General features: G+C 39.0%; 1 protein-coding gene across 2 annotated transcripts in view; it reads right to left on the bottom strand.

Annotated features, from left to right (window-relative positions):
* The window catches only part of PIGM (phosphatidylinositol glycan anchor biosynthesis class M), a 367,285-nt gene that overhangs the window by 139,366 nt on the left and 202,784 nt on the right, over positions 1-25,135 (bottom strand). For both annotated transcript variants that reach the window (XM_044083380.1, XM_044083381.1), the window contains exons 4-5: positions 20,055-20,593; positions 15,077-15,335 (exon numbers count right to left, since the gene is read on the bottom strand). In XM_044083380.1, coding sequence (XP_043939315.1) covers positions 15,077-15,335; positions 20,055-20,593 — 798 coding nt within the window. The remainder of the gene's footprint in view (positions 1-15,076; positions 15,336-20,054; positions 20,594-25,135) is intronic.

Here is a 25,135-nt window from a genome sequence, read left to right as displayed (position 1 = left end):
ATTCTTCTGGTATAGAGATGGGCTCTTTAGGGGCTGAGGGGGGGGGGGGTAAAGTTAGCACTGAACCTATCTGCCAGATGTTGGCAATATCAGTTGGTTCAGTATATTTAGTGCCATTGTGCTGTATCTCAGAGCAGATCTGAGTGTTGCCATTGAGATTCTTGACATAACTAAAGAATGCTTTGTGGTTGTCTTTAGAATCAGTGGCAATTTTGTTTTCATAACTAGCTTTGGAAGATTTTATGAGGGATCTCAGCTTCTTACTGAGGCTGACCAGGGAGTTCTTCCAGTCATGGGATTTTACTCTTTTTTGCAACAGTTTCTTTCTTCTGTTGTAGAGTTTGTTTATGGCAGGGGACCACCAGATTGGCTTCTTTTTTTTGGAGGATAGCATCTTGGTTCTGTTAGGGATAGCACGATCCATGTACTCATGTAAGTGCTTATAAAGTACATTTGCATAAGCTTCAGCAGTCGTACCTCTATTGTCTGTCTGCATGGGTGTTGTGAAGTTTGCCACTTCTGTCTTAAGAAGCATGAAGTTGGCTTTGGAGAAAATCTTTACGGTGGTTTCCCTAATGGGGGGCAGGGGCGGGATGTGGATGTCTAGGCTGATTAGCTTGTGGTTGGATCTGACCAAAGAGGAATAAACCTCTGGTGTGGAACACCGGTCGCCCATGTTGGTAATGACCAGTTCTAGGATATTGCTGCCCCTGGTGGGGGTGTGGATAAGTTGATCCAAGGCGTTGGAATTTATGAATTCCAGAAAACGTTGAGCATATGAGTTGATACACAAGTAGTTTTCCCAGTTAATGGTGGGGTGGTTGAAATCGCCCATTGTTAGGATGTTGGGTTGTACCCTAATATTTTCCAGTGTATCAAGAAATGAGGATTAGGAATCCTGGGGCATGGTGGGGGATCTGTAGCAAGTTACAGTTTGGATTGTGGTCTTGCCCAGAGTTAGTTGCACTTGGATAATCTTGGATGCATTATGCTAAGCAACTATCCTGGAGGTGTGGATATCCTTAATGAATATGGACACGCCTCCACCTTTAGTGTTTCTGTCCAGGTTAGGTGGACGAAAGGTGTGGTATGAATTATAGCCTGGTAATGCAGAGGTGCTCTCTGGAGCCTTGAACCAGGCCTCTGTCACTGCACAGATGTCGATGTTCTCCATTTTAAGGAGTGCCTCGAGTGAATGCATTTTGAGGTTTAGACTTCTAGCATTGATTAGCATTACCCTCAGATTTTGTTTGCTTGTACCTGTTATGGTGGTGAATTTGTCATTTAAACCTCGCCTAAAAAAGGCACTATAGGGGTGGTAAGAGCCTTAGCCAGTTTCTGGAATCCCAAGGGTGACAGGTGCAGGCCATCTCTGGCAAAGCATCGTGGTCTGTCGATCATATCATCCCAGGCAGACAAGATACTGGATCCCCTTCGAATGACACCAGAAGCTTAGCCAATTGTTGAAGTCGGTCATTTTGTCCTTGTACTGTAGTATCATTCTGGCTGATGGCAGGATGCTAGTCAGGGCTAGGGTCATACCTACCTGGGTTACAAGACTGTAGAGCTCCTCCATGTCTCTTTTCATGTAGTCCAGGGAGGTATGCCTCAGGTCATTCACACCAACATGGACAACGACAGAGTCATATTTGTACTTGTTGTGGAGTGACCTGAGTGCATGCGTTATGTGGCAGATCCTGGCATCCGACAGGCAACTGACAGTAACTTTCTCCTTGTTTAGCCTGGTGAGTGGAACATCAGTGTGCCTGACTACAGAGTCACCTATGACTAGAGTGTTGGGTACGTTGTTATGCCTTATGGGCTGTGGTCGAGTGGCACACTGAGTTTGTGGGCTATGTGTCATTTGGGTTGTGTTGGGGGGGGTGAAGTTTGCATACATTTCTGCTTTGGAGGTCTCTGTTGCTTGAGAAGATTTTTATTGATGGCCTCTGCGAATGTAGGTGTGTGTTTTGGTGGTGTAGGTTTTGAGGGATTATGTGCTGAGTGTGGTGTGGTGCAAGCGTTTACCTTCTCCTCTTGACTGTCTAGTCCAGTCTTGGGTGAAGAGAGCTTTGCTTCCAGTTTGGGTATATAAGTGCATCTCTCACAAGTTTTAGTGTTGGGTGGTAGGAGGAGAGGGTTGTCTGTATCCATGAGGCAATTGCTGCATTGCCCCAAGATGCCCAGATTCATCAGATAGACATGAGAAAACACTGGGAGCTGACCCTTACACATGCCTGCATAGGTGCTTATTTATTAAGTACTAAAAACTGCTTTCCTCTAGACAAGTGAGGAAAGTTGAGTGCTGTAGTAATTTGTAGTTTATTTAGTGCTTACAACGACTTATGAACAAGTGCTGAGCTGAAAGAAACAGATTTGAGTGCTAAAACTAAAAAAACTGGCTAGTTCTACGGGAAAATTTGAAGAGCAGACTTTATTCCCTGGGAATAGATTAACCCTAGCTAAGCGGCAATGCATAAAGTGTATTTTTTTTTTAATATAACAGTAGCAAATAAGCAAACTGATTTAAATAAATTAACCAATAAAAAGCTAAAAACTGAGCCCTGTTCCAGCAGTCTTCGATCAGACAAGGTCTAACTGCACACTCCTGCCACTAGTGTGCAGGGGAACCTTCTCCAAAAAAAAAAGATGCTCTGGATTAGTGCTCAAGTTATGCAAACAAAGCTAGATTCAGCAGGTCTAAATTTAGTCTATGCTACAGCAAACAAGGTGTACCAATTTCAGAAACAAACAGTTCAACTAAGCAGGCACAATAAGCCTTTAACCAGAAACTCCCAGCTCAGAAGGGCAGAATTTACCCTCTCCTCCCACAAGAGTGCAGACCACACCTTTTTAATGTAAAACAACTGGCCCGAAGCCCAAGTGCTTAAAACAGAACTAATACACTTTTAGAATAACAGACATTAAGTCTTCAATTAGCAACTCCCAACTTAAAAGGATGTAAGCTACCTGTCCTGCCACAACAGCGCAGACCACAAACCTTCTTAATGTAAAACAACTGGTCTGAAGCCCAAGTGCTTTAACCAAAGGCTTAGAATAACAGTCACAATTTAATCAGGCTACTAACAAGCAGAATAAATGCAATAAAGTAGGAAGAAACACAAATACAGTAAAAGCAGATGAATAAAGTGCAATTTTTATATAACAATAGAAAACGAGCAAACTGATTTAAACAAATTACCTAATTAACCAGTAAAAAACTCTCAAAACTGAGCCCTGTTCCCGCAGTCTTCAGACAAGTTCGAACTGCACACTCCTGTCACTACGGTGCAGGGGAACCTTCTCCAAAAAAGATGACCTGGATCAGTGCTCAAGTTATACAAACAAATCTAGATTCAGCATGCCTGAATCTAGTCTATGCTACAGCAAACAAAGCGCACCAATTTCAGAAAGAAACAGTTCAAATAAGCAGGCACAATAATCCTTTAACCAGAAATTCCCAGCTCAGTAGGACAGAATCTAACCTCTCCTCCCACAAGAGTGCAGCCCACAAACCTTCTTAATGTAAATAACTGGCCTGAAGCCCAAGTGGTTAAACCAGAACTAATACACTTTTAGAATAAGGCACTGAGCCTTCAATCAGCAATTCCCTATTTAGAAGGATGTAAGCTACCTGTCCTGCCACAACAGTGCAGACCACAAACCTTCTTAATGTAAAACAACTGGTCTGAAGCCCAAGTGCTTAAACCCAAAGGCTTAGAATAACAGTTACAAATTAATCAGGCTACTACCAAGCAGTAATAAATGCAGAAGAATAAATACAATTGAGTACTTTTAAGAAGAGGCAAAAGCAAAATAAAGTTAATTTTGGTCACTGTGCACGTGGGAGTGTGGGTCCTGATAAGACCAAAAAGTCAAAATTTCAAATCTGACAAGACCGAGATGAAATTACTGAAACCTCACATGAACAAACACTAGGAACACCAAACAAACAAACTCTGGTTAAATAACCAAGTGAACATGACAACAAAACAACAAAAACCCGTAAACTGAAACAAATTAAACACACCCATTTGGGGGGGCTTCACATCCCACCCCCCAAACTAAATATACCAACTCCGTGGTCGTACTACAGTGGAGAAAAGGCAAAGTTCACCACAAAGGACAAGTGGTTACTTACCTGGAGCTGTTTGTTGGTGTTCCAGGTGTTCGTTCATGTTTGGTTTCTGCAATTTCATCTCAGTCTTGTGGGATTTGATATTGTGGTATTTTGGTTTTATCAGGTAGACCTGTGGGAGTGTACGACTTGAGGCACACCTCCTTGGAGCTTACGATGAAGTACATCATGGAGCAGTCAAAATACGCATCTCAGGTAGGTATAAAATTAATTATGAGTGTCATCCCACCATTAATAAGAATGATGCCACAATACAAACAAAAAATAATTGACTTTATTTTTCTTTTTTTAACTATTAGCTTAGTTATTGGGGTCATTTTCTAAGGGAATCCAATATGCATCACTCAAGGACAATATGACTAACAGCCTTACCTGCTTTTTGAGGGATGGCCTGTTTTCCTACATTGGACAAAACATTTTCCTTCTCCCATAGCGCCTCTTTCAGGCAAAGCCAGTCTCCTTAAAGTGATAACATAGTCAAGCACAATCAAGACTATGTAACGATAGCACTGCTCAGAACTAAAAGTCTAAACAACTTGCATTCCTTAAAGGATTCCTTACCCTTGAAATTACAGATAAAAATATAGATTCTGTATAGTTAATGAAACATGGTTTCAGTATAATGACTGGACCCCCTACAGTGCTGGGTTTCACTGCCTACTGCTGCTTCAACCCACCACTAAATTATGACTGGGTTATTGGATGGGGGTGTGTCCATACTCCCAAGAAGCCAAATTGCATCTAGACTCATAAGACAAAACAATGACCTTGAGCTCCTCCATATCCTACTCACTGTCAATAGAAAAATGCCACATCACAGCCAACTACTGTAACCCCTCTCCATGTCACCCACAAACCATGAGACATATCCAAACAAAGTGGAGTACCTTCTAATTGAACCCCAACAATATTCTCTTGGGTGGATTTCAGCTACCCGGGTTCCTATTGGAACATCGAATTTCCAATTGCCCGAATCACTAAAGGTCGACCTTTAATGATCGAACAACTGGCAAATCGAATCCGTCAAAATTAACATAAAAAAAAAGTAAAGGGTGTAGGCAGGGAGGCAAGCCCCCCCCTGCACCCCCCCATGTGGGGGGTTGTGCCCCCCCCCACTACTTAAATATACCAACTCTGAGATCACGCTACAGTGTAGGAAAGGGAAATTTTTCCTTTCTGCACTGTAGCTCGTTAAAGTGTGATCTTGGAGTTGGTGTATTTAAGTAGCGGGAGGTGTGGGGGGTGCAAGGGGGCTTGCCCCCTGCTTTAACCTGTCAGGGTACGTTGTCTTTTTTTTTTTTTTTTTAAATTTCTAAGTTACAGAACATCGATCATATGGTGCCGACCATATGGTATTCAAAGTTCCGTAACTTCAATTTTCAAATAGGTAACCCAGCTACCCTACCATTAACTGGGAAAACTACATGACCACAGATAAGTATGCACAATGATTCCTACAGATCATAAAAGCTAGCTCCTCAGACCAACTTAGATCACATCTCAACAGAGGTTAAAAATATTGGCTGTAGTGCTGACCAATATAACCCCATTATTGCTCTACACCTGTAGTTGCCTCATTGCTGGTCAAATCAGACCACTTTTCAGTAGCATTTGCTCTGAGGGTATAACTGATTTACCGTCACACCCTTCTGCCTAAGGCAAATCTATTACAGCTGGCTGATGATCTGATGTAATTTAAGCACCCCTTTCACTTGATGACACTGTCTCACACACTTCTACTTTCACTGGTAGTTTCTGTCTTCACTTAAAAGCATGCATTGAAGCATCATTCCCCCCTCAGACACAAATACAAAGTCGACTTCAGAAATAAACGTATGTGGTGGAACTCTAGTATAAACAAATTATACAATATGAGGAAGAAACTTATTGTTCATAAAAACAAACTTAATACCCCTACCCCTAAAAGTGACCTCAAAATGATTAAAGAATTCTTAAAAAAATCAAATCCTTCAAAGATAAGTATGCCGCCTATGTTAGGAACAGCAAAGCCTTTTTCAACTATGTCAGAAACCTTAGAAGCAATACCCAGCAAAGCACGGAGCTAATAGAGAACACATGACATCCTCAGAAGACAGAGCCAACATAGTAGCAGATAAATTTAGCTCAATAATTAAACCCTTATCTCCGCCTGACTCTCCCTCCATATATTAGCATGCCCTCCTCACCGATAACTTTAGAGCAAGCTATGAGGACTCTCTTTTAGGCCAAAAATACTAGCTCAGTGGGTCCAGACAATGAGCCAGGCTGTCGTTTTGTAAGCTCCAAGCAAAGCCTTATACACCTGTCCCCTGCCTCTCCATTGGATTTGCGCCGGAGGTGTAAGGAACTGCTGCAGTCACTCCACTTCAGAACAGGGGCCACCATTGACCCTGGAAACTACAGTAAGCCTCACCAGTCTTATCTATAAAGCAATAGAGCACATCATTACAGAACTTACTGACAAGGACATTAGCAGTCTGCAGTCCCTTAACCCAAACCATTTTGGGTTCGTTAAAGGTAAATTTTTCCTCCTAAACTTGGTGGACTTCTTTGAACAAGTCGAAGTATTGGATGCAGGCAAATTGGTTCACATGGCTTATCTCAACCTAGCCAAGGCCTCTGATACCATCTCATATTCTGGTATTACTGACAAACTAATATAAGATTGTAAAACCCAATATTACCCACTGGATAGCAAACTAGCTTCGGTATTTACTTGCCAGATGTCAAGACTGAGATCAAAGGACTAGGGCTGATCAAGATTAAGGGTGACTACATTGATTTCCAGATTCTCTATGATGGCCCAATATATACAAACAAATGGTGCTTGGATGGTGAACCACGACTTTAAGTTAGATGCTAAGAAATGTACTATATTGTCCTGTGGTAAATGTAGGCACCCATGAAGTGATCACACTGATGACACCCTTTTGAAAATTAACACAGTTATGAGGGATTGGAGCACTTTCATTGACAATGACCTATCCTTTTATCACCATGTATCCACTGTTAGGAAATTCTTTGATCTACCCATAATGATTACCAGGGGTATATCTTGCAGGTCAACAGAAGTTATCAACCGTCTTAACTCCTCCTTCATTAGACAAATCCATTCAATGTCTAAACATATAACTCATCTCAAATGCTGCAGTGTTGCCTCACTAAAAGAATAAAGGACATGTCTTCCTTGTGCTACACAGGCTGTCAAAGTGTTTTCTCTTGTCTCTGTCTTTCACAAACTCTTGAAGGGGGAACATCTGTCTTGCCTCACAAAGCCAGTCTGCATACCCCTCCCAGACTGACTCCTGCTTTCAGTGGTTTTGAGAGACCTTCCACTTCACTGGTGGAGAGGAAGGCAAAGCCAGCCTGGAAACCACTTCAACTCTCCCATACCAGGATAGGTGCTACTCATCCTCCCTGCCAGCACCATTAGTTGCCCAAGTCAATAACTGAATTTAGGTCACCTAGATCATAGTCAGGGCTTTATCCCTTATGCCACGGGGCTGGCTGAAAGGGGACAAAATTAGGTAGAAGTTATTCATCTTGTATCTCTGGCCTACTATGCACCTATTAGTTATCCAAAAAGATAAAAAAGGGTGCAAGCTGTCTTCTGTTTTTGTCTGGCAATTTCATACAAACACATTTTTACAGGCAAATGATTGCTTTTGGTAGTGTGATTGTTCTACCTGTTGTGACATTCTACCTTTGCTATTTTATGCCATTTCCATTACATCCTCTTTGGTTTTTACATTTGGTTATACTTATATAAATGTTGGTCTGTATCCAACACTTGTTCCCTGGTTTGAAAATGTATAATGAATACTCTATCATCTTTTATCTCAAACTTGTCTCCACTATGTACATCAAGTCTCTTCTTTACAAACGTAAAACTTATTCCCCATCAGTTGATACTTTATCTCCACAATTCCTAAAAATAGCTGCCAACTCTGTCGCTTCCTCATTTCCATACTAATCAATAGAGCCATTCAGGAAAACACTGTGCCTAATATCTGGAAAAATATCTGTGTCATAGCCCTTCACAAGGGGGGCAATGCAACTGATCCCTCAAATTTCAGACCAATTAGTTTCCTATCCCCTCTGTCAAAAATGTTGGAAAAATGCATCCACAAACAGCTCTTTGATCACCTAACTTCATGAAAATCTTCTCACCCCATCCCATCATGGCTTCCAGCCAAAACATAGTATTGCTAATGCTCTTAAATCCTTCATAAATACCATTACAAAATCCTGTGATAATAATGAATTAGTCTCCTGCTTGTTTCTCGACCATTACAAAGCCTTTGACACAGTTTTCCATAGAATACTCCTATCCAAACTAGTTTTACTAAACCTTTCTAACTTTACTCTATCTTGGTTCTCCAGCTACCGGTCAAACCAATTTCAGGCTGTTTAATGGCAATCTAGCTTATCTCCCTTCTTACCTGTTCAAACTGTGGTCCCCCAAAGCTCCATTCTTGGACCCCTACTTTTCAATATCTTTATTAGTGACCTTTCACTCTTCTTGCCCACTCTCTACTATTATTCAATATGTTGACGATTCCATCTCCTCTTCTGACATTACTCACCTTCGCACCCTCACCCAAGACTCCCTTCAATCTGTTGAAATGTGGCTTACTACTAACCAGGTGGTACTGAACCTTAAGAAAACTAAACTTCTCCTATTCCTCCCTTCTACTTTCCGACACCATAAAACTACCTTTTCTGTCCCATCCTTGAATAACATACCCATCTCCACTTAGCCTCATACAAAACTCCTTGGCATTATTTATTTATTTATTTTTATTTAGTTTACATTTGTTGACCGGGATAGTCCAACTGGATGCATGTCCATTTTCAGCGGAGGCCCGGGGAGAAAAGCTCCAAGGGTAAGCAGATACAGCATTACATATTACAAACAGACTATTTACAGTGATTACATAAGTAAGCAAGTTAAACAAGTTCCACAGGTTAGAGTTAATCCCGAGCGTAAATCAGGATTAAATTAAATTACACAGTAAGATGGTTAACAGATTTTTACACATTCTAGAGGGAGTTAGCCAGGCTTGATACATTGACATAGCCAGTTAAGTGCCAAATGTTGTTCGAGTCTAGTTTTAAATTGACCTAAGGTAGAAAGTAAGGTAATAACAGCTGGAAGAGAGTTCCAGGGTCTGCTTACAGAGTTTGCAAAGAGAGAGTCACCTGCTGTGTTATTAATTTTGCTAGTCTGAATTAGTAGTTTGTTAGAGGATTGAAGCGGTCTAGGATTGTTATAGGGGGTGATAATATTTTTAAGTGTAGGAGTATTGTCCGGATTATAGAGGATTTTATAGGCCATAATCAGTTGGTTATACTGGATTAGGCTGGGTAGTTCAAGCCACCCAAGCTGATTTAGATCGATTGCAATGATGTGTCCTAAAAGGCAGCCCAGTGGCAAACCTGGCAATGAGGTTGTAGCAAATTGAGAGTCTGTTAAGGACAGTCTTGTTTAAATTCGAGAGTAGAGGGGATGCATACAGAAGGGTTGAAAGAAGGTGAGAGCGAGCTATGGCAATTTTAGCTGGATGGGTTAGGAAGGTTTTTATTCTGTAAAGTGACCCTAGTTTTTTATTGATGGTTTTGATAGTTTGGTTAACATGTAGTTCGAATTTTAGATTATTATCTATGATGACACCTAATAGTTTTGTAGAGGGGTCAGGGGAGATTATTGTGCTATCATTTGAATTTATGGTAAAGGTGAAAGCAGTAGACCTACGTGTTGGTGAAAACAGCATTTTAGTTTTTTTTGGGATTTAGTATCAGACGACGTTCAGAAAGCCAGTTTTCTATTGTATTAAAGGTGGTCTGGGTAGCTGACCATAACTCTACTGGAGATGTGGCCGAGCAAATCAGAATAGAGTCATCAGCATATTGGATACAGCTGATTTTTGGGATGACAGTATAAAGGTCGTTAATGGAGAACAGCAAGGGCCCTAGTATAGAGCCTTGTGGTACTCCAAGGGTGTTAGGTAGAAGATTAGAGAATTTGTTTTGCCAGAGGACAGCCTGCTGTTGACCATTCAGGTAGGATTGAAACCATTGAAGGGCTCTAGTATCTAGACAGAATGTTTGCAGGGTGTGGATTAAAAGTTGGTGATCAGCCATATTGAATGCCTTGGAAAGATCCAAGAAGAGGGCTGAGGATATATAATTATTGCTGCGATTATGGTTTATGGTGTTGGTAAAGGCTAGGAGGGCTGAAGTAGTGCTATGATGAGGACGGACGCCATGCTGAGTGTCTGCCATAAGGTGATTCTGGATTAGGTGGTGCATGAGTTGTCTGTGAATACATTTTTCCATAATCTTTGCAAGTGGAGAGAGTATAGCTATCGGCCTATAATTGGAGCATTCAGTAGAGCTGCCTCCTTTGTGAAGTGGGATTACATAGGATATTTTCCAGATGGTGGGAATTTTAGCTTCTACTATGGTTTGATTGATTAGTATTGAGACGGGGTAAGCAATAGCATCAGCTGATTTTTGTAGGTACTCGGCAGGGAGTTGATCAGCAGAAAGTGTAGTGGGTTTTAATTTTTTGATCAAGGTACAGATAAGTGAAGTGGCGACTGGTTGGAAGCTGAATGCGAGTAGGTTTCTAGGTGTGGTATTTTCAGGACCAGGGGAGCTAGGAGGTAGTTGGCTAGCTAGGTCTTGAATTGTCTCAGTAAAGAATCGGTTAAAACTGTCAGAAACATCTTCAGGGGTTTTATCAATAGTAGCAGCAGGGACTGGGGTTGAAGTTTGTCCAGGGTGTAGCAGATTATTTAAACTTGCCCAAAACTTCTGAGGGTTATTTTGATTTACTGTCTGTAAATTACAGTAGTATTGTTTTTTTGTCTTGTAAAATGGATTTTTTAGTTTCGTTCCTGGATTGCCTGTATTTAATGTGATCTTGGGGGTCTTTAGAAGAACGCCATAAAGCCAATGCTTTGTTTCTAAGGGTAATTTTGAGTTTAGACTCTTTAGAAAGCCATGGCGCAGTTTTTGTCTTTGTTCTCTTTGAACGAACAGGTGCATGCAAATCAAGGATCTCAAGGAATTTGTTGTTAAAGTATGCAACTGCTTCCTCTAAGGGGAGGTGTTTTAGAATAGACCAATTACATGAGTTTAGTTCTTGTTGGAATTTGGCAGGGTCAAAGTTTTTATTGTTTCTAACCTTTCTGAGTAAGGGTTGTTGGGAATTAATGGCTTTGTGCTTAATTACATATGTTAGAAGGAGATCGCATAGGCCATCAGGGAGGGTACCAGAGGTGTACAGTTGGGGGTGACTATTTATGAGTACCCAGTCAAGTATGCTTTCTTTTTGGTTGGGTTTACCTATCATGGTAGGGGTGGATATGATTTGTGTAAATGCATGCAGGTTAATATGGGTGGTTGGGGATTCTGAAGAACAGGTGCCCCAGTCTATGTTAACGTCTCCAAGTAGTAGGGTTTCTTGAGGGTAGCCAGTGCAGGATATCTTCAAATGTAGATATATTGTTACCTGGGGGAATGTACATACAGATGATATTAATACATTTATTTTTATTAAGTTGCAATTTGGTGGCAAGAATCTCCGAGTTATTACTCTGAGGTGGTTGTATTACATCTATGGAGACATTCACTTCAGATTTAGAGTACAGCTACCCCCACCCCCCTTCCCGGAAGCATGATCCAGCCTGTGTATGTTGTACCCAGGTGGTAACATTTCATTGTCTGTAGTGTCAGGTTTTAACTAGGTTTCAGATAAACAGAGAATCTCAGTGGAGTGGACATTCAGAAGTGCATGCAATTCATGTACCTTGTTATTAATGCTTCTAATATTGAGATGACAGGCTAGGAGAGAGTTAGTTGGCCTATTAATTGTAGGTTTGTAACTTAGATTGCAAGTAGAGGGGGTATTTGTATATGAAGTAGTGGGCCAGGGTTGGGGTGAATATCACCACCAAGTATTAGGTTATGTCTATACTTGGTGATGAACTTCAGGAATTTGTTTATTAGTTTGTGGTAGTGTTTGGATCTAGAGCTAAATGTGCCTGGGGTTGAGATGTTGATAGACTGAACAAGATGTTGGATAGGACCTGGTACTTTAAGTATTGTTGAAGGTGGGAGGATTTACAGCTGGGGTGATAGTATGCCCTTTCGGGACCTGAAATCTCGTGAGAAACTGGTTTTCGTGACCACCTAAAGTTTGATCTTCACACTCAACAATGTATTAAAAAGACTCATCAAAAACCTGGACTCCTATACAGACATAAAAAATTCCTCACCCATTCCTCCAAACTCTCCCTTGCCCAAGCCTTCCTTCTCCCCACATTATTCTACGGAGCCCCTATACTCACATCCAAACTAATCTTCTGTCTAAATTGGAACTTACCTATAACAAAACCACAAGATTTGCATCTAACTTACCCTACTACATCCATCACTGTGCAGCCTTAAAAAAACTGCAGTGGTTGGAATTTCACCACTAAATTCTATTACTCCAGCTACTCATAGCTCATTCAGTCTTACACGACCCATCTTTTTGCCCCTCTCTCTCCACTCTCATCCAGCCTTACACTCTCAACCACACTCTCTGTAGGTCTCAACAAAACCTACTACAAGTTTATATGCCCAACAAAAATGTTTGCAAACTACTCTATAGCTACTCCATTGCAAAAGCCTGGAATAAACTTCCACCTCACATCAGATCCCTAACACCAGCTCCTTTAAAGCTGCACTAAAAGGTACCTTCCAGAAGGCATGGTTATGCCTCTACAATGACCCAACATAATCCTATCTTCCTATCTTCTAGGCCTACCATAATTTCTCTTCCTACCTGCTATTATTTCTGCCTGTTACTCCCCCTCTCCAAGCAATATTCTTCACAACTAGACTAAACTCTATTTCTATCCCCTTAATTTCTATTTACTATAGTCATTCACTTTATTCCTGTCTACTATAGTCGTTCTCCTAATTACGACCTACAATGATTCTGTATACTCCTACCTTAGACCATTAATGTGCCTCTCCTCTACACCTCTGCCTCTCTCTCTAGCTATCTTATCTAACACTGTCTGCAAATTACTTCTCTTCCTGCATCTCTATACATTCCTTGCTATGCCACTTTTCTGACTCATCTTCTTTCTTTCGTACTATTCCTGTCCCAAAAAGGGTCCTGTAACATGCTTTGTAAAAAATTATACCGTTTTTGATTCATGCTCTGGAAAAAAATTGTATACTTTGCGATTTAGTCTTAGTCTTAAAAAAAATAAAAGCAAATCAGTTTTCTCCTGTATGCAATTAAAATGTATGTAACTGTTCTTTGGAGCTTTTTTCCTCGGGTCTCCGCTGAAAAAGGGTCTCTACCCAGTTGGACTAACCTGGTTAACATATGTTAAATAAATAAATAAATAAATAAATAATAAATCAATAAGGTCCAACTGCTAAAGTCACTGCAGACAGCAATCTGGAATTTAGAGTTAACACTAATAAGCAGTATGACTCAATATAATTCATTTTCAGAGTTATGAAAAATTCTGTTTATGAATGTAGTGTGCTATTAAGCTGGTGGATTACAAAAACATTATGTAAACTAGGATACCCATACCAGTAAGAATATGATGTAGATGCTAAGAACCAAGGCATTACAAAAAAATAGCGCATCAGCTAAAACAAGACAAAATACAGCATTCACACGGCAGCCTATAAATTAAAGCTTACCAAAGTACAAGTTATGAAGAATGTAACAAAACATTGTATGATATACAAGTACACTTATTGTACAGGAAAAGTGATAACACACATACATTCACTGCACCGATTATAAGATATTAATGAAGTATAAACATCTTTAATCATGTTAAGTGTGAAAGGCAAAGTCACCTTATACTTTCAATGAGGTATATGTCATTTTGTTGAAACTCAAATGAGCGAATGCTCATTTGTCAAGCACCTATTCAGTGAAAATACTATTCATCGAACAATGTTTTCAGTGAAAAGTTTCCTAGGGCAAACTGATGGTAGTCCGCCTTAGAGATCATAGTGACTGTAAACAAAACCATAAAACTTAACACCTACGCAGGTGGGGGGCCTGCGTCCCCACACACCCCTTAACTAAACATACCAACTCTGAGATCGCACTACAGTTGGTAAAAGGGCAAATTCTAGATGGTTGCCAACCACTGGTTTGCTCTAGGAAACTTTTTGATGAAAACATGGTTCGATGAATAGTATTTTCACTGAAGAGGTGTTCAACAAATGAGTATTCACTCATTTGAGTTTCAACAAAATTATATAGACCCCTTTCAATGTGGGGGTCTGAACAACCCTTGTCACCTATAATAATAAGGTCTATATATATTATATATATATATATATATATATACATATATATATATACATACATATACACACACACACACATACAGTTAGGGATGAGGGGATGGAGTTGCACGTCATACTCATGATGCAGTCTGTTCTGGGGTCTGAGGGCACAGAGGGGAGATTTCTTCCCTGTGTATCATCATTTTTGAGTGTATATATTTTATCTTTTTACATTCATTGCATTGACATCCTTCAGTGGATTGTATTTTGGAGATTAGACATTTTGGCTAGCTGTGCATTTAACATGATTTGTTCAGTAAACTGCGATGAATTCTGCTACTGTTTTAATCAGATGTATTTATTTAGATGCACATCTGCAGTGAACACATTATTGATATTCATAGATGTTATCAGATACAGAATTTGTTTTTGTCTGAACTGTAAATGAACTACCTGGGAAAACTGAGTTATTTCATTCAATTAAATTGGAAAGTTTTGCTTAGGATAGACTGTGTAAGGTATCATTATACTTCCTGAATGTTTCGTTATCAGGAATAACCAAAGTAGACGATTACAAATTTAAAAATTATACGAAATTTTAAAAGGGAATCTTACCTGGGATGTACACACTTTGTTAAAGCTGACAAAAACAACAGTATGCAGAAACCAGCAAAAGGCAAGATCCTTGTAATATGCCAGTGATACAGATACAAGCAAAACTAACTGCGGAATAAAAACAGCAAGGCCTAGGACAAAGCTCCAGTCACTCTCTGCACTCAAGTACAGCATGTAGAAGTAGGGAGAGAAGTTATGGCGGATGTCTCTTCTAGTTAAATGGTAGAGGTAGGTGTGCTCCAGGAAGTCCCAACCGTAACTACAGAATAAACATGAGAAAATGACAATGAAATACTAATACAGCACCCATGCAGGTGCAGATATTAACTGTATACATTTTATTGTAATATATGAAGTTTTTTATAAATACATTATCTTCCACCCTTATCACATCTCCACTACTCATGCTTCAGTTTATTCTTAATTTGCTGCCAATACTACTGTAGTACAATAACCTGACAAACTGAAAACATCCTCATGTCACGCTGGAAAATATATGTTCTTTTGTGATGTACATTTTCTTAATAATAAAAACATTAATTTTACCAAGACGTCCAGTTAACAGCAAGTACTTAAAAGTTTATTCTTGTTCTTTATTTCAAATAGTTTTTTGTTTACTGCATTCCATGGTTTATTATAATTTCCTCCCACTAATACATACATATATATATATATATATATATATATATATATGTGTGTGTGTGTGTGTTTGTGTGTGCATGTATATATATATATATATATATATATATATATATATATATATATATATATATATGTATGGTACTATTCCGTTAAACCCCTACCAGTTCTCACCGCCGTAAGAAGGAAAACAAAATGAGCAGTGGTCACATTCTGCTAGAACACACACATAGCATTAAGTATTGTGGAACTGTTGTAAGGACAACCATTTTCAGAGTAGTACTTTGAAGGGGAATAGTTTTTTCTTTGAGCTGCATCCTGTCTTCTAAAGGATTGCACCTAACTTGCTTCCTTTCAGTTGGGGCGGGCTGTAGCTCATGCCACAACAGGGATGTTTCAAAGCTTTTCGGTGATTCTGGCTGAGAAGAGTAAATTATTCAAGAAGTGGAATTTGTGGGATATGAACAGCTTTCCTCATCAAGTGGTCCTTACAGATGTCCACTTTGCCCAAAAAATGTAGTAGTACCTGCCGTGGGAATCGGAAGCATCTCTCCCCAGACAGTATCGGACTGAAATGTAAGGTGGCATTTCTGATGAGAATCATTGTAGCAGCTGCTGCAGTCTTCTGATATCCTTTATGTTTTTTTCAAAACATAAGGGCAGCTGGTGTACTCTGGTGAAGTATTTACAAGCTGCCAGTGAAATACGACCTGCAAAAACGGAATACTTTTAACTGTGTGACTGTCTATCCAACAGTAGTGTGCTACATCAGTTGTCTGTCTCCTTGATGTGTGCCAATACACATCAAACCTCTCTTCATGAATGCACAAATCTGTGATTTACATACTTTTCCATTACATGGAAAGTTGTTTGTCAGTTGCACATATGTACTTCTCACCCTGACAGTTGTGCTGCTACTGAAACTCCATCAAAAAAACGCACCGCAAACTGGTAGGGGTTTAATGGCTCCTTGATGTGTGGCAATACACATCAAACCTGCCTTCACGAATGCACAAATCTGTGACTTACATTCTTTTCCGTTAGATAGACACTTGTTTGTCACTTGCACACATGGACTTCTCACCCTGACACTTGTGTCCGGTACAGAAACACCATCACAATACAGCAGCGCAAACTGGTAGGGGTTTAACGGAAAAGTACCGTATGTGTGTGTGTGTGTGTATTACAACTACCCTGCCCTACATTTATATAAATTCTTAAAAACTGACAATCATAAAAGTTCACTGGTCAATCTGGTCTGCATATTTCTCAGCCTTTTATTTCCAGTATTAGAGGCAAAGCAAAAATAGCTAGGAAAATGGCCCTAGATTAGGAGCACTTTATAAATACTGGTACTATTAACTTAGAAAGTTGACAGAAAAGAGTATGTGAAATTATGTTCATTTTTTTGAAGTAAAAGAAATCTGTAAATAATGATTATTAGTATTTACTGACTGCTAACCACCGCCTTTAAAAAATATAATTTTATGACAGATGGAGCAATTTCATTAAACACCTGTATTAAATTATCACTTAACACACAGGCCAACATACAATAACAGAAAAGAAAATCAAACCATTTTAACATTTTTCCCATTTATATACAATCTACATCACATATATTTTCTTTGCTATCATCATCAGTCCAACATTACAAACATTTCTGAATTCTTTCATTCCCTTAAATCTTATTGAGTGGAGCAAAATTCTGTGACAAAATTATGAATGTCCCTAAAAACTAGGGACAGTTAAGAGGTACACTAGTCTGTTCATCTTTGCTTGTATTATAACAGATGTGCCTTACTGCTCAATTATTCATCCTTCGTCTAAGCCATTTATTTGTATTTTTCTCTCTAATCCCAAATACGGTTTGTCCTCTTATTTAAATATGTCCAATAACATTGGGCACAACAACCCTAGTACAAAATGTCTGTGTTCCCACTCAGACTAGATGCTGACCTTTTCTTTACTTACAGGCTAAAGCCAAACTAATAAATACTGACTTTGGCTCTGGGGTTTCTGAAACCCAAATGATATACAGATCCTAGAAAACAAAGTAAACAAAATTATGACATAAAACACTCCACTGTTATATTATTTTTACATACAACCTACATAGTAATGGGGATTCCCAAAATGTCATTTAGAAATGCTGATACAGTCAAAAAGCTAGAATAATATATATCAAATAATATATCAAACTATCTGCTAACAGCATATCCTTCCCTATCTCCATCATAATAAATAGGTCAATCCAAGAATGTTATTTTCCCCCACTCTGGAGACAAGCATTCATTACACCACGCCATAAAGGCAGTAAAAACACTGACGCCACTAATTTCCGTCCTATTGCCATACCTTCCCCACTCTCAAAAGTCCTGGAAAAATGTATTCACTCACAGCTAATGCCTTATCTAACACAAAACAACCTCCTAACCCCCACACATCATGGATTCCATCCTGGGCACAGTACCATCACTGCACTCCTATCCTTCCTCGAGTCCATTAACCATGCTCGTGATTCTGGCAAAATTGTATTAACCCTATTCCTAGACCTTTCCGAAGCCTTTGATACTGTCTCCCACCCTATACTTCTATCACAACTCTCCTCCCTCAATCTCTCCCCTTCCACCATAGCTTGGTTCATCATCTCTCTCTCTCTCTAAGAGACAACAAGCTGTTAAATGGAAACATTCCACCTCTTCTTTTCTACACATCCCTACTGGGATATCCCAAGGTTCTGTCCTTGGCTCCTTACTTTTCAATATATTCATCAACAACTTTCACCACTCCATCCCCAATTCTACACTAACCCATTATGCAGAAGATTCAACAATCATCTGCTCAGCTGACTCCCCTTCTGACCTTCTGCAGATAATGCAGTCAGCTTTCTCAAATAATAAAACTTGGATGCAAAACAACCACCTAGTCCTTAATGTCAATAAAACCAAATTAATAACTTTTTCCCCATCTAAATACTCCCCCATTGATAAAACCTCCTTCAAGATCATAAGCCAGAATAACACCACCATTAAAATTGTCCCATATACCAAACTGCTCGGCGTCATTATTGACGAACATCTAAAATTCAATATTCACATCCAAACTAACCTAAAAAACTCACCAAAAATTATGATTCCTATATAGGCATAACTGTTATCTCAACCCCTCCACCAGAAAAACCTTCTCCACCACATACCTTCTCCCCTCCCTAATGTATGGAGCTCCTCTGTCCTTGAATCTTCAGCTCGGCCTTCAAACTAAATTAGAAGCCATCTACAATAAAATCTGCAAATTTGCCACAAACTCTAGGAACTCATCCTACCACTGTATCTCCCTCCACTCACTGTAGTGACTCGAGCTTCCCAACTATCTGAACCTCCTTAAACTTACCACTGCCCATAAGCTCATATTTAACCCATCCTCCTTTCCCTCTTTCTCCACCTCCTTAACCCCCTATACTCCTAATTGCTCACTTAGGTCAGAAAATCAGAATTTGCTCAAAATCTACAAACCTTTACGGCCACCTAGACACTGTCTACTATCCTGCTCCTTAGCTAAACTATGGAACTCTCTTCCTCCCTCCCTTAGAAATACTCGTAACCACTCTAACTTTAAATCCCTCCTCCATTCCCACCTATCTTCAAAGTGGGAATGCCCTTGCTCCTTCCACACACAGGACCCTCCTATATCAAAACCCACCTTCTAACTCTGTGCATCATCTCTGTACTCACATAATTTGTCCTCCTACTCCTCCTTAACCTCCAAATTTTGTTAACAGTTTATTTCCGACAATTTCTTGTCCTTAATTGTAATTCACTGTTAATGACCCTTAGACTGTTCTGTTGCTAGATTTTTACTACTATTATTGTGGAATGTAAAATTTCAGTTGTAATTCACTGCTAATGACTCAGACTGTACAGTTGCTAGATTTTATTATTACTGTAGAATGCTGCATAAAGCTGTATGACTTCTTTGCTTTGTATATGTATATGCTAATATGTTTGTCATTGTTACTGGAGCTTTTCTCCCCGGGCCTCCACTGAAAATAGGCTCTTTTTAGGCCCAGTGGACTTTCCCAGTCAAACTGAAATAAATAAATAAATAAATAATAAGTTATGGATAAGAGTGCTTATTCAGCAGCCCTGAGAATTAACCTGGCAAACTATGCATCTTGCACTGCATAGAGTATTAGCATTATCAGTTTGGTTAATCGATATTTCAGGCGTTCTCTGTGAAAGGGCATACTTATACCTAAAGAACCTTATCCAAAGCTCAGAACAATAAAATATATGTCATATTAACAGATATTCAAAAACTGTAAGTGGAGTTGTCTTACCGCTGATAAAACACAAAACCCAAGGCTATGAAAGTGGCTGCAGCAACAGTTCCAAAGGTTATTACTCTCCAATTGAGTAGTCGACAGAAAGGTTGCAATAAAGACTTTAAAACCATTGGTTTAATATCATCATGACTCTTTTCATTCTGAAGAGATAGGACTATTGGAAGGGCGTAGGTGATAGGGTACAGCTTCATGTGCACAGACAGTCCATACAGCACAGCAGCCATTACCAGCCATCCCTTGTACAGACAGTACAATGTGGCAAGAACCAGGACTACAAGGACTGCCTCTGCATTTCCCCTGCTGGAAACTATAATTGGTAAAGGATTCAGTAACCAAAGACAACAATACCAACATGCATGGCTAGCATCCAGTCCTTGGAGTCGAAGTATTTTGTACATGAAGTAAGCAGCAATTACATCACAGGTTACAAACAGAAACTTTCCATACAGTTCTGTGAGGTAGATGTTTGGAGTTAAAAGCCAGGCAAGCAATGGAGTGTAACGGTAGGTGGCCCTTTCGTATGGAGAGAACCCCTAGACACAGAGAGGGAGAGAAAGAGAGAAAAGATCAAAACAATGCAGATAATTACACAATAAGCTCAAACAAAAACCCTTGGTCACTTTTCTGTTTCCCTCCTCCCTGCATTGCTTTCAGAGCTGAACTTTCTACTTCTGGTTCTATGGAACATGATATACTGTGAGAGTCTGTCTTACCTTTCTCTTACTGCCATTAAAACTGAGGTTACATTTCTGAAGTAGCAGTCACATGCACTGTTGCCTTAGTCACTTGTTTCTGTGAATTTACATGCTGAAAGGAAACAGCAGAAGTTATGCAGAGAAACTTGACTTTGGATTCTACACATTATGGCTAATTGTGGATGCAGAGGCAGTGCTTCCTCCTGTGATGCTAGTGAATGTATTTCTGGAATGTATCGAGGATGTCACAAGATCAGCTGGTGCAGGGGAGGACTGAGCACCCAATGGCAGCTCTTGTCTTGGTGAAGGGTTGGCTACAGATGCACAAAGGGGATCCGGGTGAAGGCCAGGGTTCATGTCATTAGCAAATTTCAGTGGGACAGGCAGATACCAGACATAAACATAGCATTTCTTCCCTAATTTGGTCTTCACAAAATCCAGTCATAAAAGATGAGGTAAAACAGAACGTTAACTTTGAGAGCTGAAGGTAGAAAATACTTTAAAAAATTTAAACGAAAAAAGGCATGAATGCAGTTACAGATGTGAAATATTTGACATTAACCATAGGATATGTGTCAGTATTTAGTCATGCATGTAGTTATTTAATCATTCTTACAACAGAATCCCTGAACAAAAACAGATCCCTCTTCCTACTGATAGGATCTCACTTACACTGTACATGAATATGCTTCAATGTCCTGACCAATTGTTATAAAAACTTCACTTCCAGCAAATCTATAACCAGCCACTCAGCTAACTGCATCATTATCTTCTCTGCTATTCAAAATGTTTATACAATCTGCATAAATGGTTTATATTATGATTTTTATTTGTAGTTTATATTATTTACTTACTGGGCTTAATACTTTAATACTGATGCATTGTTTACATTTTGTTTGCATTCTCCCCATTATATATGTATCTTATATTTATAGGTCACATCTGTTTAATTGTAATTGTTTTGTTATATAAACTTACACTCGTCGTACTGTGTCATGCTGACATATTTGCTAATGTTTAATGCAGGGGCCTTTTCCTTTAATCTCTTCTTTGAAAATGTGCCTCACCCAGCTGGGCTAACATGATTAATTTTCATTAAGTGCATTTGTTTGTTTGCTTATTTATTTATTTTATTTAACAGTTTGCATCCAGATAAGTAGGTACTTAAAACATCGGTTTGTGTTCATGAAATGTGTATATAATAAAACGTGATTCTACTGGCCTTCAGGCAGTAAAGCTGCATTACAGCTCTAGGCACATTTGCCTCTAGTAATATAGCATGAACTGATATGAAATTTAAAGTGATGTATTAAACTACGTGGAGAAATAGTAAAAGAATAATAGCTCAACAAGAAAGTACTTTAGTGTATTTTAGTGCAAGAATGAATAAAAGAGGTGGCGCAGTGGTTACTGCTTTGTCCACAATTTCTGTTTTCGATTCAAATGCCTTCTGCACATTTTCCCATTGTTAATGTAAGTTTTTAATGCATACTCCAGTTTCCTCCCACATTTATTTAGTTTCCATTTACTGACCAGAGTAGAGCACTGATCATACCTCTCATCCACTTAGAGTACGGAATCTGGACAAAGTTACAAATATAGGGACACTTTTTAAATACTGCTCTTACAAACTTAAAAAGTTAATAAAATAACAGCTTTTACACCAGCATGACTGTGCATATTATATCCTTTTCTGAAGGATATAAAGTCTGAAACTCAAATGTCTGCCATTATTTTCTGACTTCAGTCCTCAGTTACTTGCCAGAAAACCACAATTTTTGACAGACCAAAAATATGAGTAAAAAATCTTAGCATTCTGTGAAAATATGGACAGTTGAGAGGTGTGGACTGATCCATGTGGACCACTTTCAGGCTTGATCCAAAGTAACAGTACACAAGGAGTTTACAACAGAGATAAAGAGTACAAATACAATATTAAGCAAGCAAAAACATAAGGTAGGAATCTTATATCAAGGTTTCAACAATTCTAGTGTATGTTACTTTGGGCTACAGTGACATAAAAGATGATTACGTGGATAATGAAGGGGGAGAGAGAACAGCAAGTGAAGTACAATAGAGGGAGGTAGGTGCTGTGAGGGTGAACAAGTGGTAGAAAGTAGGATGGAAGAGAAAGTGTGCAGGACACTATAGTACAGACAGAGGAGGTAGAGTGAGCATAATCTATCATGGATGTCTTAATATTAAGTTATTAGGTGAATGCAGGGAGGTAGGACACAGTGAGCTTAGTGGAGCTACAAAAAGCCTTGTGAAGAAAAGCATTTACAAGCAACAGTTGTGTTTAAAATGTTCATATTTCAAAGATGTATTGCAGGTGAACTGGCATTTCTCCAGTTTGCTCATAGGTGTGTGTGTACACACCCTTTGTGAGTGAATGCATGTGTGCATCATGTGATGAGGTGTATCCTTGGCTAGAATGTTTCTATGCCTTGAACACACGGAACTCTGGCACAGGTTCTGGCTTTCCCATAACCCTAAACTGAATTAACTAGGTAATTATAAAATGAATGGATTAAGGTTTGGCTTTATGAAGAGGTTAACTGTCACTTGAAATTCATTGATTAACTGACAATGAGTGAAACAAAAAAAAGTATGGAAATCTATGCATTGCATTATCTTGAAGAAATACACCAAGGTATAGGGCATCATGTTTAAAAAAAAATCTGACTTTTATAGCATTACTTAGATTTGCCAAACCCGGGGTCCATTACACATAACTGAAAAACAGTCCTGTGAAATGCATTTCACAAAACTATTTCAGCCAAAACATACGAGCTGAGAATAATGCCTAAGATCCTCCCGTGCAGGAAGGGACCCCTCACATCTTTAGGCCATACCAGCTTGAAGTAATTAGAGTTCCACAAAAGGGCTTTCTGGTGACCATTTCAATTAGAAAAACTGTGTTTAATTGAATCACATGTCAGTTGTGCACTGTGTTTCTACTCAACTTACAAAACATAATACATTCACTTTATTTACCTCTCCTTAGCTTGTGTGCATATCAGTTCAATGCAGTAGAATTCATATATCCTACGATCATATAAATTCTTACATTTTTTACACTGATTTGCAATAAAATATCCAGCATGAAATTATCAAGAACACTGATTACAGTAGGTAGATATTTATTTATTTACTTATTTGCATTTGGTTTCTTGGAAGATCCGACTGGGTCATGAAAAACCTCTTCAGGAGAGGCCAGGGGAGAAAAGTTCCAAAAACATATTTAATGACAGAAAACCAAACAAAGAAATTGTAGCAGACCCTTTGTGATTAGAAGTGATATTTGAGATATAGTGGTTATAAATTCAACACAGCCTCCTATCCAGGTGAATATGACAATTAACAGTTGCCAAAAAAGGAAAAAAAAATAATTGTTGCTAAATAAATTTAGTTTTCCAATAGGAAAACCTACGCTTTGTCATATCCTGTTTTGCCAGGTATTGGCATGTTGAAGCAGGGATTGTTTTTGATGTTTCAATGCATCACCACTTGCTACATCACAGGCTAGGTTGTAAGTTGCATCCTTTTTTTAAGGTTCACTGGACTCACGAAAGAAAAAGGCGAGTTTTATGCCCTCTCCCACTTTCTTTCTTTTCTCTGAGTTTAGATATATAATGTTTAGGGGGGGTGGAAGCTTGCCCCCTGCAAAAAAAGATACCTTTGGCTTTTTTTTTTTTTTTGTCGACGTGGGAGTGTTGCTATTTTAAACTTATGACTTGCCAAGGTTTTAAACCATTTTGCTTCATGCAATCTCGTGTTGATTACAAGTGATGACAGATGTGGCTATGGGTGCCACTATGACACCCAGTTGTGGTAATTCAGTCATGTATTTTTGGCAGAATGAAGTTTTGTTTAAGAATCATTTTTTTTAATAATATGATTTTTTATTGTCATTTTATTGATGACATTTTTTTAATTTGGAGGGATTTGGAAGAATAATTTAACAAGCCTTTTAATTATATCAACTCAGCCCCCTTTTTTTTAATTTGCAGTATCTATAATAAGTGTAGAGTTACATACTTGGATGCTACTGTGTATATGGACCCCAACACCACATGCTTAAAAACTAATTATAAAATGTTTGTAGGAACACATTTTTACATTACACTGGGATGCAGCCAGAGTGTCTGAAAATATAATTAGGAGGCAGGTATATGGGCCTGATTCTAAAATACTTTCTCTGATTGTAAGTCTGCTTTATAGATAGGTCTTACATGGGAGTAAAGCCACTTACATCGAGAGCAAGTCTTTTGTAATCTGGCCCACAGATTCCGTAACATAATGGTAGATCTGGAAGAACAAAAAGATGGAACTGGATTGTCAAGTAATGGATTTTTTTAAGAGGGTATCCTACTGATT

This window comes from Protopterus annectens, chromosome 9.part0 (genome assembly GCF_019279795.1).
Source record: "Protopterus annectens isolate FY-2018-M chromosome 9.part0, PAN1.0, whole genome shotgun sequence".
Classification (NCBI taxonomy): Eukaryota; Metazoa; Chordata; order Ceratodontiformes; family Protopteridae; genus Protopterus; species Protopterus annectens.
The sequence above is the reverse complement of the archived record's forward strand: the minus strand, read 5'-3'. Positions and strand labels throughout refer to the sequence as shown.